The sequence below is a fragment of the Scardinius erythrophthalmus genome, assembly GCF_964197995.2.
Source record: "Scardinius erythrophthalmus genome assembly, chromosome: 2".
NCBI lineage: Eukaryota > Metazoa > Chordata > Actinopteri > Cypriniformes > Leuciscidae > Scardinius > Scardinius erythrophthalmus.
The window spans coordinates 41,016,991-41,030,469 of NC_138222.1; the positions used below are offsets into that span (position 1 = coordinate 41,016,991).

General features: G+C 39.0%; 1 protein-coding gene across 14 annotated transcripts in view; it reads left to right on the plus strand.

The window, feature by feature from the left end:
• Window positions 1-13,479, plus strand: part of madd (MAP-kinase activating death domain) — a 63,834-nt gene that overhangs the window by 16,659 nt on the left and 33,696 nt on the right. For all 14 annotated transcript variants that reach the window (XM_081359753.1, XM_081359765.1, XM_081359759.1 and 11 more), the window contains exons 3-5: window positions 5,601-5,878; window positions 6,048-6,381; window positions 11,907-12,216. In XM_081359753.1, the coding sequence (XP_081215879.1) occupies window positions 5,601-5,878; window positions 6,048-6,381; window positions 11,907-12,216 (922 nt within the window). The remainder of the gene's footprint in view (window positions 1-5,600; window positions 5,879-6,047; window positions 6,382-11,906; window positions 12,217-13,479) is intronic.

Sequence of the window (13,479 nt, forward strand, 5' to 3'; positions counted from 1 at the left end):
CTAGTTGGAGAAATGGAGATACACAGTGTTGGCAACTTAGGGACATTGCAGACCCCTTTAGCGATTTTTTTCCCTTCAACAAAGCGCCCAAACCTTATTTAGTTTCTGAGAATATACCGGTACCGCCGGTAGGCTACTGCTCTCTCAGCACGCGCGCGCGCCTCTCTCTCTCTCTCTCTCTCTCTCTCTCTCTCTCTCTCTCTCTCTCTCTCTCTCTCTCTCTCTCTCTCTCTCTCTCTCTCTCTCTCTCTCTCTCTCTCTCTCTCTCTCTCTCTCTCTCTCTCTCTCTCTCTCTCTCTCTCTCTCTCTCTCTGCGTCTCACGCGGAGGAGCAGCGCTTTAATTCAGTTAAACACAGATATTATGCTGCTTCTCTAATTTTACAAATATAGCCGAAATCAGAGCACGGATATTGTCTTTAGCTTATGTGTATTTGATTTCACCAGACGACGGCTCGATTATCAGAATTTTTGTGCAGATTAACGTCTTGAAAGGGAGAGCTGGTTATGTTTATTTGGTCGCGTTTCAGTCACTATTTCATATTCATTCCGTTGTTTGACAACAGAAACAGTAAAATATACGTTTTATTGAGAATTTATTGAGAATTTAGCTTCATCAAAATGGGCACAGAGAGAGACAAACTACAATGTAATAATAAATGCTAAATGTACATTTAGCATTTTCAGAAGAGCTGCCCTGTCATGCAAAAATCTAAAAAAAATTGTGTTAGTAAATTGCTCAGTGCAAAGAAAGAGAAGTAATGGGAACCTGGTATTTATTTGTTCTTTCTACATGTGTCTAATAGACATAAACAAGTTCTTTGAAAAACATCTATGACCTTTGAAACATGTCTCGTCTTCATGCTATATTGACTATGGTTTCAATAATAAACATACATTTGCATAAAGCATCTATATTTATCCATGCCCACGTTGATTAGAGTATTACAAACTTGAAAAGTATTAATTTAAGGTATATTTAGAACAAATAAAAAATGTGCGATTAAATGCGATTAATCGCGAGTTAACTCATGACAATCATGCGATTAATCGCGATTAAAATTTTTAATCGATTGACAGCCCTAGTTAATTGCTTTAACAAAATAAGAGAGATCATACAAAATGCATGTTATTTTTTATCTAGTACTGTCCTGAAAAATATATTTTACATAAAAGATGTCTACATATAGTCCACAAGACAAAAAATAGCTGAATTTATGAAAAATGACCCCGTTTGCATACCCTGGCCTTGGTTCTTAATACTGTGTTGTTACCTGGATGATCCATGACTGTTTTTTGTGTGTGTGCGATGGTTGGTCTTGAGTCCCTTGTTTGTCCTGAGCAGTCAAACTGCCTAATGTTCTTCAGAAAAATCCTTCAGGTCCTGCAAATTCTTCAGTTTTCCAGCATCTTTTGCATAACTGAACCCTTTCCAGCAGTGACTGTATGATTCAGAAAAATTCTGCAGATTCTGCAAGGTGTATGTAAACATTTGAGCACGACTGTAGCATGAAACGTGCTGACAACCTGTGATCTGGTCGAGCAGCGCTGGGGTACATACGTAAGATACATGCGTTGACAGGAAGGTAGGACATAATTGTTATGGTCCTACGCCTTCCACAGACGATATATATATATATATATATATATATATATATATATATATATATATATATATATATATATATATATATATATATATATATATATATATATATATATATATATATATATATATATATATATAAATACAAAAAAAAATATTCTGGAACAAATCACTTACCCTGCCTTTAAATGTGTTTGTGTGTTATTGTGATCAGCTGTAGTTTTGACAGCTGGTCACAATATGATGGATCAGGAGCCTTGAAGTTTGTGGAGCAGCTCCTGTCCTTCTCAAACTTCCAGCCTTTATTCCAGCGTGTTGTAAAAGTATTTTTATTATGTATGCTGCATGCATATACTGTATAGATGTACCACTGCCGTTAAAATGTTTGGGGTCTATACATAAAAAAAAAAAAAAAAAAATCTTTTTGAAAATCTTTTAAAATGTAATTTATTCCTGTGATGTCACAGCTGAATTTTCAGCATCATTAATCCAGTCTTCAGTGTCACATGATCCTTCAGAAATCATTCTGCGGATTTGATGTTTAAGAAACATTTCTTATTATTATCAATGTTGAAAACGTTTGTACTGCTTAATATGTTTGTGGAAACCATGATACATTTGGATTCTTTGTTAATTAGTTCAAAAGAACACAGTTTTTAAATGGAAATCTTTTGTAATAATTTAAAAGTCTTTACTGTCACTTTTGATCAATTCAAAGGCACACTATGCAGTTTCTGTTTTTCTCAAACAGCGACCCCTAGAGTCGCTATGTAGTACTTGTATTTAAAGGGGGGGTGAAATGCTCATTTTCACTCAATCTCCTGTTAATCTTGAGTACCTATAGAGTAGTATTGCATCCTTCATATCTCCAAAAAGTCTTTAGTTTTATTATATTTATAAAAGAAAGATAGGCTGTACCGAGTCTTTCCGGAAAAAAAACGAGCGGCTGAAGGCGGGCCGTGTGGGCGGAGCTAAAGCTGTGTGCTAACGCACCGAGCTAACAACACAGAGACATTTAAAGCAGTTTTACTCACCGCCCGGTTCCAACCACGACCGCGAACCTTTATCATTGTGACTGCTCGATCCTTAAGCATTAGACGATCTGCAAATCCGTCGATCTGGGGCCGGTTTCACAAAGATAGACTTTGACTATGGCTTAGATATAGTAGATAGTCAGACTTCAGATAGACATCTAAATCAGACCGTTGCACAAAGCACTTAAGACTCTGACTATCTTAAGTAGGACTACACTGCAATGCATTCTGGGTAAAATAAGACACTTTTCAAAACAAAAAACATGGCGGATCGAGTAAGCGCATTCAACCGCTCAGTGCAGTTTACCCCAGCGGAAAACATGTTTGTTGGAGGAGTATAAATGACGGAGTATGTTTTTATGTTTCCACTGTTCGATCGCGCCCGTGCCTCTCTCTCTCTCTGACACACACACACACATTTCAGCATTGCAATCTTGACATCGCAGCCTGTTATTATGCAGCGTTCACACCAAGCGCGAATAGAGCCTCAAATTCGCGTCTAGTTCGACGCTTGAACATTTTGAATCCATTCGCGCGTCCAAGGCGAATAGGACGCGCGTATAAAGCAAGCATTTGAAGCGAAATAGACGGTCATTCAGAGCTATGACTCTACTAACGTTACCCCCTGTTTGAGCAGTCACGGTGTATTGCATTTCACGCATCGTGACGCTTGCGTATGAAAGGGAGCGCGACGATCGTTGCTCGCGTTGACTATGTAACGGCCCTAACAGTTACAAGGACATTTTACTTGGGAATGTAGTAACAAGAAGAAATGTTTAAATTATTAGCCATTTTCCCTTTTCTTTTGGCTGTCTGTAATGTAACTGATTGTTACTGCTGGTTGCCAAGGTAACAAAGAGTCTTAGACCTCAGTTAGCCTGGGGGTAAGGTGTCTAATTTTTTTGGTCTAAATTAAGTCAGTCTTTATTTTTGTGAAACAGTCTAACTTGCATTAGACTAGTCTATGAGCAAATTTTAGACTAGTCTAGCACTATAGACCGGTCTAAAATAGCTTTGTGAAACTGGCCCCTGGGCTTTGTTTATAAAACAATCATCGTCGAAATGCAGGGAACAAACAGTCTTGCACAACTCCGTTGATGCTCTGGAAAAACAAACTCCATCCACTGGTCCCTTAACGCTGGGTTCTTTGGGAATCTGTGCAGGGTTGTCTGTGCAAGCCCACTTCTTTGGTGACATTGACTTCCCTAAAGCCGAGCATAGCGCTTTGATGGCGTACTGCTTTCGCTCTCTCGCTCTGGTCTACGGTTGCGCGCGCGCCCGTGGTTTTCCGGCAGAAGTGCCCTTAGGACCCATATAAGGAAATTCCGCTACATCTGACGTCACACATACCCATACTCGAAAAAAACTTTCCGAAACTTGTGACAAACCGGAAGGAGCATTTTTGGAACAGAAATACTCCTTCAAACGTACAATTTAATTTTTGAAACTTTGTCCATGTTTAGCATGGGAATCCAACTCTTTAACAGTGTAAAAAACTTAGTATGCATGAAATAGCATTTCACCCCCCCTTTAACGTTACTGTCTGAAATACCACTCACGCAGAGCCGTCTCTGCACTTTTATGATCGCGCTTTCTTTGTTTTCTTCATCGACTCTGCCATGATTCACGTCTGAAATGTGTGCTAGTGTCTTCCATAGAGGCTGCTTCATATGTTGTTGATGTATGTGACGTCGTGCCGTAAAGCAAGTCGTGATTCTCGCGAGATTTGTCGGGGCGCCACCTCTCAAACTTGCATTGCTGGTTTTGCCAGCGGTGACCCCCACCCCCCCCCCCCTCCCCGCTTTCTTATCGGGATGATTCGCCCTAGGGCTGTAATCAACCAAAGAAAATCTTGGTCGACTGAAGTCCAGAAATTTTCGACAAAAAAAAAACGACTAAAAATGACGTTAGGAAAAAAAAAACGTTAAATTAATTAGCTGTGTGTTGTCCGCCTAAATGAATTATAAATAAACATAAAAAACTAGTAGGCTATTTGCAGTATATTAAATCGTTTTTGACCTAATTATTTTGCACTGAAATGAGTCTGACACACGAGTCTGTCGGCTCTGCAGCGTTGCATCACATGCAATCGGCAATATCATAGTACTATTTTCGGTAATCATAGGCTATGTTGTCAACTAGTGATATCATCACAAGAACTTTTGAGGAATATGCAACATAATTTAGACAATTGTTTTTATCATATGTATTATAATAACTGACAGACACACTATCATTTATAACTGACAGACACACTATCATTTTAGCCGGAGCTCAGCTTCGTGGCTGAGACACGAATAGACTATTAACCTAAAGCTTTTACTCTTAAACACAAAAGGCACGTCCACTTTAATAAAAAAAGAATATTTATTAAAAAACCAGATCAAGTAATAATATTCAGCAAACCTTCTAGTAGCCTACTTTCTTCAATCTGTCTCTCTTCTCCAGTGAGTTGGGCTAATCCAAAAGAAGTGAAAACAAGGGGGGTGTTCTGAAGACAGACTGTTACCTGTGAAATAGGGGTGCTCTGAAAACACCCCCATTAGCAATTAGTGCTTTCCACCTGATGAAATGAACGCGGCAAAACTGATTAAATGAACGCGGCAAAACTAATGAAATGAACGCGGCAAAAAATCAACCAATCAGAACGTATCGACCGATAATCGACTAATCGACTGGGAGATTACAGCCCTGACTACGAGTTTTTTTACCATTGAAATGATTTCCAAGCTGTTATATTAAGGTACAAATCTTGCATAGTGTGCCTTTAATGCATCCTTGATAAATACATTAATTTCTTTCCAAAAAACAAAACAAAACAAATCTTACTGACCTCAAACATTAAGATGGCAGTGTATAGCAATTGTACAAAGTGCATTAAAGAGCAAGCACTGGGGCTGAGAAAAGCCAGAGATCTGTCTTCCTGTCTCTCACTTCAGTTTTTTTACCTTTTCCTAATCAGGCAACCCAGCAGCGATAGTGTGGCACAAACACCTCAGCTGCTGAGGCGCTATCCGCTGGAGGACCACAATGACTTTCCTCTGCCCCCTGACGTCGTCTTCTTCTGCCAGCCTGAGGGCTGCCTGAGCATCCGTCAGCGCCGGGTCAGCCTCCGCGACGACACTTCTTTTGTCTTCGCTCTCACCGACAAAGACTCGGGCATCACCCGCTATGGAATCTGCCTCAACTTTTACCGCTCTTTCCAGAAGGGCCACCACCGTCCACGAGCTGAAGGAAAAGGTTAGAGGTTATACCAGTTCTATGAGGCGTAACCATTTTATCATTCTAATTCAACTGATTAGTGTCCTGGTTTTGGAAACTAACCATTTGTAACCCATCTTGAACATCACATATGGCTGTAAGGGTGCAGTCACTACATAATTTGTCCTTAATATTTTATTTTGTACAGGAGAAAGGGCCCTTCATACAGACTCTGCAGTGGAGGCCACAGAGAAATCTGACCCCTCTTCATTGACACTTCCAGGGGAATCTACAGGGCCCCCTGCAGGAGATGGGGCTCTGCCGCCAGGCGAGCCGGGCAGCGCCGGAAAGTCTCCACGAGCCAAACGCAGTGGCCGACTGGTACCACAGAACCGGAACAGCACGTTAATGTCTCTGTGTATTATTAGCCACTACCCTTTCTTTTCTACGTTCAGAGAGTGTCTGTACATCCTCAAACGCATGGTGGACTGCTGTAGCCAGCGGCTTAACCAGAGACCCGGTGCTGCCAAGTCCACACAGCGGTGAGAACAGCCTTCTTTGTTCTTTTCTGTGGATTATGTAGTTATGTAACTTTACCCTGAGATTCAGCAAGATAATACTTAAGCACAGAAACGACGCCTAATAACCGCAATGTTTTGCAATATCTTACTGTAGATGTGTGAGTGGCAAATACTGTGGTTCTGCCAGAAGATGCTATCTCTGCCTCACAACATAACAACTGGCAACATTCTGCCTCTCTGTCTACAAATCCTGTTACTATCTGCATGCATTCCAATTGGATTTACTCTTTTTGAGTTCACACAAAAAAATTTATTCTAGTGATGAATTGAAATCGAAATCTGAAATCTAGGTTGAAATCTGAAACACTTTATCAGTTTTGTTACTGTTTTAATATTAGTAAATTACATGATTACAATAACCTACCTCATTTGATTTTACAGTATCATATACGCTTAAAAAAATTCTAATGGAAAAAAAACATTTTCTCTCAAAACTCACTCATTACGTTTTTTGGAGTGTATTACCTCTTTAAATACGTTATGCTGGGAATGCCATAAGGGCTCTATGTTGTTAGATCTTGTATAGTGTTGTGACCTATTAGAATGATGAGTAACAAGGTACGGATGATTTTATAAAAGGAAATCACAAGCGGAAGGGTGTATGACAGCCCTTATGACTCAGAGAGAGGGACGAGTGAGAGGAAACGAGTATGAAGATGAGTGTTGGTGTGACAGGGGCTGGGATAATGTGAGGGAGAGAGGGGCTGCTTTTTTCCTCCTGAAGGGTTGTGCAATGTGCAAGCAGCCTTGCAGCGTTATTCTCCACACAGGAGTGGTTTTAACAAGATCTCATTCACACATCACAGTGGTAACGGTAACTAAATCCTATTGGTAAACAATCTGCACGATAGCACTCTTCTGCAGATCAATAAGCATTGAGTGGAAGGATTTTTATCTCTGTGATTTCCTCAGCAAAGTCTATTCTTGCGTAACCTAGCAACCACATCCACCATGAGCCACAGTCGCGCTCGCAGGCCTCAATTTGTTTGTAGTTGAATTGTCCTGCCAAACCCCCTTTATTAGCTTGCAAGTGTGGAGAATAATTTAACCAGTACAGCAGCCTGTGTGAGTGTTCAGCTGTTGTGAAGTGGTTCATATATTCCATTTTTATATTTTTCTTGCTCATTCAGTTGAATTTTGATCATCTGCACTTGGATGTTTATTAAGCATTCGGGGTTTACGTTTTTTTTGTTTTTTTTGGCAAATAAAGGTATGTATGGAAAAACATCTGAGATGAGATGAAGACTCCAGTCATATGAGAAGTTGTTTTATTATACAGTGGGTAGAGTCACGTAATCTTGAATATGTCACGATCACGTGACTCACTTTTTCAGAAACCCTCAGTTATAGGACACTTTTGCTTGCGGAATGAATTATTCATGGCTGACTGGAAATGGAGTATTTCTACAATGGCATCTGTGACTTTAGCTTTTTCCTGATGCTACATTTACATTGCTGAGTGTTTGTCCATAGTTAGTTAGTGGTAGTTTGTGTTTGTGTCAGTAATCATACTATAAAGACTCATTCACACACAGGACAATAACTTTAAAGTTTTGATAATCATTCTAATTATATCAGAATCGGGAAGTCCTTACCACAGCTGTAACAATATTGACACCCAACATTATTGGACATTATTATTATTATTGCTGTGGCCTAGTGTGAATGGGCCATAAAATGAATAGGTGCACCAATAACCATCCTCACTGTTGTTTTTTTTTTTTGTGTTTTTTCCTTTGATGGAGGCTTAAAAGTAACGATACAGAATCAGATTCCTCCTGTGTTTAAGGTTGTGACACACCAAGCTGACGGTCGGCCAATGTAGGGCCATCGATGAGCGTCTGTCTGGGCTAGTTTTTGCAGTGTGTTCCACACATCGGCTGTAGTTAGGCCCCCGTCGATGACAATTCGGCCGATTCAGCATAGCGAAAGAGTCAGTGCATGAGAATAACAGTGAAAGTAATGAAAGCAAGCAAAGAAGTCATCTTATGTCATCTTACCTGAGCATTTCAATATGCAAATACTTTCATATCAACATTAGCTGCCTGGAATGAAGAAAGTGATCAACATGATTTATGTTCAAAATGCTAAGCAATTATAGGCCTAGCCGCAGTCCTAGTTTAAGTTTCCGTTTTTAAATGACAAATATAGAGAGCTGCTCATAATACAGTTATTACTTATAGGCAGAACGTACGTGCTGGTTGGCAGGAGTCTCTGCGGTGTGATCAAGTAGCCTACAGCTTTTTGTCCCAGACACAGCAGACGCGAGGCGACAACACAGGCTTTCGTCGCCGCTAGTTCTTTGCTGTCGGCTTTGTGTGTCACAGCCTCAGTCATGAAAACAGACGTAAAGCATGAATTTGTTTGTTTATAAAAATGAATCAAACTTAAAGCTGTTGGAAATATCAGCGCATAATTGTGCTCTTGACAATCGTAAACAGCCGACAGTTTGGCTAATGGACTATATTACTTGGTGAAAGCTTAGTTTATTCTTGCGTTGTGCCTAAGTATGCCTACACCCTCATTTATTGTTTTAATCAGAGTGCCTACCTACTTGGCAGGCTCAAACATGGCCTTATATCACATTGCAGTGAAAATTTCAAATAGAAATGACTCAGACACCATCAAGAGTTTACTGTGTGTTTATGTGCCACTATAGTGACTTTTTGCAGTGAGTGTGTTATCATGTTCTCTCAGTACTGCAGTGACCTTGGCTTTAGCCACATTTGTAGCCTTTCAGTATGCACGACTCAACCTTGTAATGACAAAACACACCATGCGTCATACTCTTCTCAACTGGGCTACTCTGTGTGAGAATAGCCATATGCCAGTCCAATTGCCTAATCAACAAACCAGAAATCAGTTTTCACTTTATCAGCAGACTTAAACCACTAAAACAACGCAGTTTCACTATTGTTGTTCTCTATTAATGAAACACAGGAAATCTGCGGTTATGGAAATACAGGAAGTATAAGGGGAATTTTAAAATTGTAATGTCCAGGCCTGGAAAAGTCCAGGTTTCATATACGAATAATCTAAAAATACACAACTGTTCAAAATTTGAGTCAGTAAGAATTTTTTTTTATTTTTTTAAAAACTTTTATTTAGCAAGGACACATTAGATTGATCAAAAGAGCCAGTAAATACTAAATGCTTATCTTTTAAACTATTCATCAAAGAATCCTGAAAAAATGCATCTCGGTTTCTACAAAAATATTAAGCAGCACAATGGTTTTCAGCATTAAGAATAATACGAAAATAAGACAATTCACAATTTGCATTCACAGGAATAAATTACACAATATTCAATTCAATTCATATTTATTTGTATAGTGCTTTTCACAATACACATCGTTTCAAAGCAGTTTTACAGAAAATAGCAGCTTTACAGAATATACGTTGTCCACATTACAATTTAGAGTGATCTGTTATCAGAGGTAACTGTCTAATATTACTGTTTTATTGTACATATTTTTAATCAAACAAATGCAGCCTTGTTAAGCATAAGAGACTTCTTTCAAAAACATTTAAAAACTTGTACTTGTTCCCCCAAACTTGTAAATGGTAGTGTATGTTTTTATTTATGGCCAGTTCTTAAATACTTAATTGGGTAGATTGTTGCTCTTTTTTTGAGTGGAATCTGTATAAAAATGTTTATTTTTTTTAGTTACTTATCTAGTAATTGGAATGACAGTAAAAGTATGTAACTACATTAGTCAAAAGGTGCAGGTGCAATAAGTATTTTGCATATTATATTACATTATCATCATATTTCAGTGCAGAACTGTGGTTGGCTAGAGAGTCAATATTTATTAGCATTCAGTCCCTAAACAGGCCTGTCTTAATATGCAACAGTTTAACTATATGCAGCTACACCACATATTAATAAAGTCGTCTCAGTGGTTTTGACACCGCAAATTGACAGTGGAAGGGAAAAAGATAACGACGGGTAGAGTGAGAGAACAGAACATGTTAAGAGCTAGAGAGTGTGTGGAGCTGGTGGAGACAGGCTGTGTGACAGATTGAGGCCACTGACTGTTCTCCGAGAGCAGCTGTGAGAAGTGGGAGTTCTCAGATGAACCAATTATGACTTACTGCAGTACCTCCACTCAGCCCACACAACCATAGTCTGGCCTGTCTGGATCTTTAAAAGAAGACACTGTGTTATGTAGGGATAAATGATGGACCAGAAAAGCCTTGGCAAACTAAAACCAGTATTATAGGTAAAAAGAAAATCATGTTTGCTGGTCTCCAATGATAATTGCAAGTTACTCTTAATGCAGTTGTTCTCAACCTTTTTGACTTGAAGGCTCCCCGTTTTCCAGCGCAATATTCAAGATGTAAAATATGACTTGTTTACATCTTACTTTTATGTTTGTTTTAGCATTTAGATCAGAGTTAGATTATATTAATATAGTAATAATTATACATTTAAATACTTTTAAGTCATCATGTGGCCCCCTTGGAAGTTTGATGAGGCCCTCTAGTGGGCCCCGGCTCTGCAAGAAAACGTAAGGATACATGCTGACATTGTTCAAACCCCTCTTTGCCTGGGGGCGTTTCTTAACTTTTGGAGGGCACTGTACGCATTTTAATAAATCTGGATTGGACATGGTCAGCAATAATTCTTGGGTGCCATTGCAATAATGCTCAGTTGGTATTAAATAAACAGTTCACCCACAAATAAAAAATTAAGTCATTCTTTTCAGACATGCACAAACATGCACAGGGTTTGGAATTTTGTTAGTTATTTATGGAAAATTTTTACCTTGGTTGTTGGTTTGCTGTACACGAGACTATATTTGTGCTGCAGTTTACTTTGACTTACCCAGGAAAAGCCATAAGTGCCCCATTTTGAATAATCAATATTGACACAAAACAAAAAAACCTATAAAAACCCAAGTAATTATCCACGTACTTTCTTCTCTGTGGTGAATGTATCTCTTGTGTTCCGTTTGTAACAACAGCAAGCGAGTTTGCGCATTCACGTCATCAACTTTTTCATCTGACTGTCATCTTAAAACCCAAGTTCCTGTCTGTAGATACTCACCTCAGAGAAGAAAGCATACTTTTTTTAGTTTTTCTGGGCATCATGGTTTGTGTTGTTCTCTAGTGCTTGTAGAGCTTTTGAACTTTGTGCCTGATCACTGTGGTATCATCATTTTACTTAAAGTGATTAGGCTAGTAGTTTAATCCTGAACCGTAGATGCCAGCTGCCACTGTTTTTGTGCTATTTCTGTCCTCTCTAGAATAGACCACTGAATCAAGACAATGCCTTAATGTGCTGGACAGTTTGAAAACCAATTAATGAACAGCAATTAAAAGTTTAAAAATTCAAGGAATGAAATAGAAACGTGCAGCAATATGAACAAAGATAACTGAAAGGGGAAGAGAGCTTGTCATACTTATTCTTGGTTGTCCTTTTGAACCCGAGCCCTGATCCTTATATAGAAAAATGTAAATATGTGTGTATTTCTTTCCTCCAGGGACACAATGTGGCGTGTGTTCACAGGCGCTCTGTCCGTTGAGGAAAAGGAGAAGGGCAGTCAGGTGCTACAGGACCTGAGGGAGATCGAGTCATGGGTATATCGGCTACTGCATTCCCCAGTGCCTGTCGCCGGTCAGCGACGCGTTGACGTGGAAGTGCTTCCCCACGAGCTGCAGCCTGGACTGACCTTTGCCCTTCCAGACCCGTCCCGCTTCAGCATTGTAGACTTCCCTCTCCACCTGCCCCTGGAGCTGCTGGGAGTCGATGCTTGTCTGCTGGTCCTGGCCTGCATTCTGCTGGAACACAAGGTATGGATGGCCAGAGGAAGACAACTTAACTCTATCAGATGGCATAGGCCCATAGATTACCATATTATTTGTGTACTATTTTCATGGTGCTATAAGATATATCAAAGAACATGGTACCTCCATGGTAAATGTCCAGAAATACCATGGTACTTAACGCATGCACTATATAGCAGTACCTTATCAGTTATTGGCCGATTTTAGTTAGTTTTATTTAATATTTCAGCATCAATCAATGTTGGATATTTAATTGTTTATGCTCATTCCCCTATTTTTAAATTTAGATTACCTTTATACTACTCAAAATGAATTTTCGGTTTATCTAGACATAATAATATTTTATTTTATAAAATTGTATATAAAATTCTAATATTGACCATTTATATTATATCTTTTTATAGCAGGAAAATGATTATCAGCCATATCCTAATATATTCCAGTGGTTCCCAAACTGGGGGTATGTGTATCCCTAGCGGTATGTGAGGTACGCGAACAAAATGCTGAGTTTTGCCATTCATTTAATTCTACCCCCACCTTACCGAGCATTTATTTCTAACAGGCAAAATGCCGTAAAAGGTCAAATACATGACATCCAATCAAATTACCTCATCTTTTGCTGTCAAAACTGACTGCATCCACACAAGCAGTGCGCATATGATGAAGAGTATGCTGCCTCTGCCATTCTCGACAATGCACCTTTGTATAAGTGGGGTTTTAGCACTTACTAGCATAAGAAACAAATATAGACACAGGCTGTGCATAGAGATACATTTAAGACTCAAACTCTCTTCAATGCAAAAACATACCTTGTGTGAGTTCTTGTTTTAATGTTAATAGTATATTATATGAGCAGAATTCAATTTTTTTTTTCTGAATATCCACACGATTGCAAATGTGACATTGATTTTATACAGCAGTTCAACAAACAGAAGGGTAGCATTAAGTTATGTACATTTTAAACAGTCAGTATTGTTTGCTCTATTTTGCAACAAAATAATAGTTCCAACGAAAGCCACAGCAGAACTGAAGGCGAACAGCGGAGTTTCATGAAAGAATCAGTGGCTTTGAACGAATCGTGAGAGTCAATGGTTCAGTGACCCATTTATAAATACAGCCACTTGCTTCGTTACTGAATGAATGAATGACTCGATGATGACTAACTCATCAAGACAGTGACTTACGCCACCTACTGGTGGTTTAAGTTTAATATTTAAATGTATCGCTTTGTTTTTACCATCATTGCATATTTCTCTATTAAACATTTTT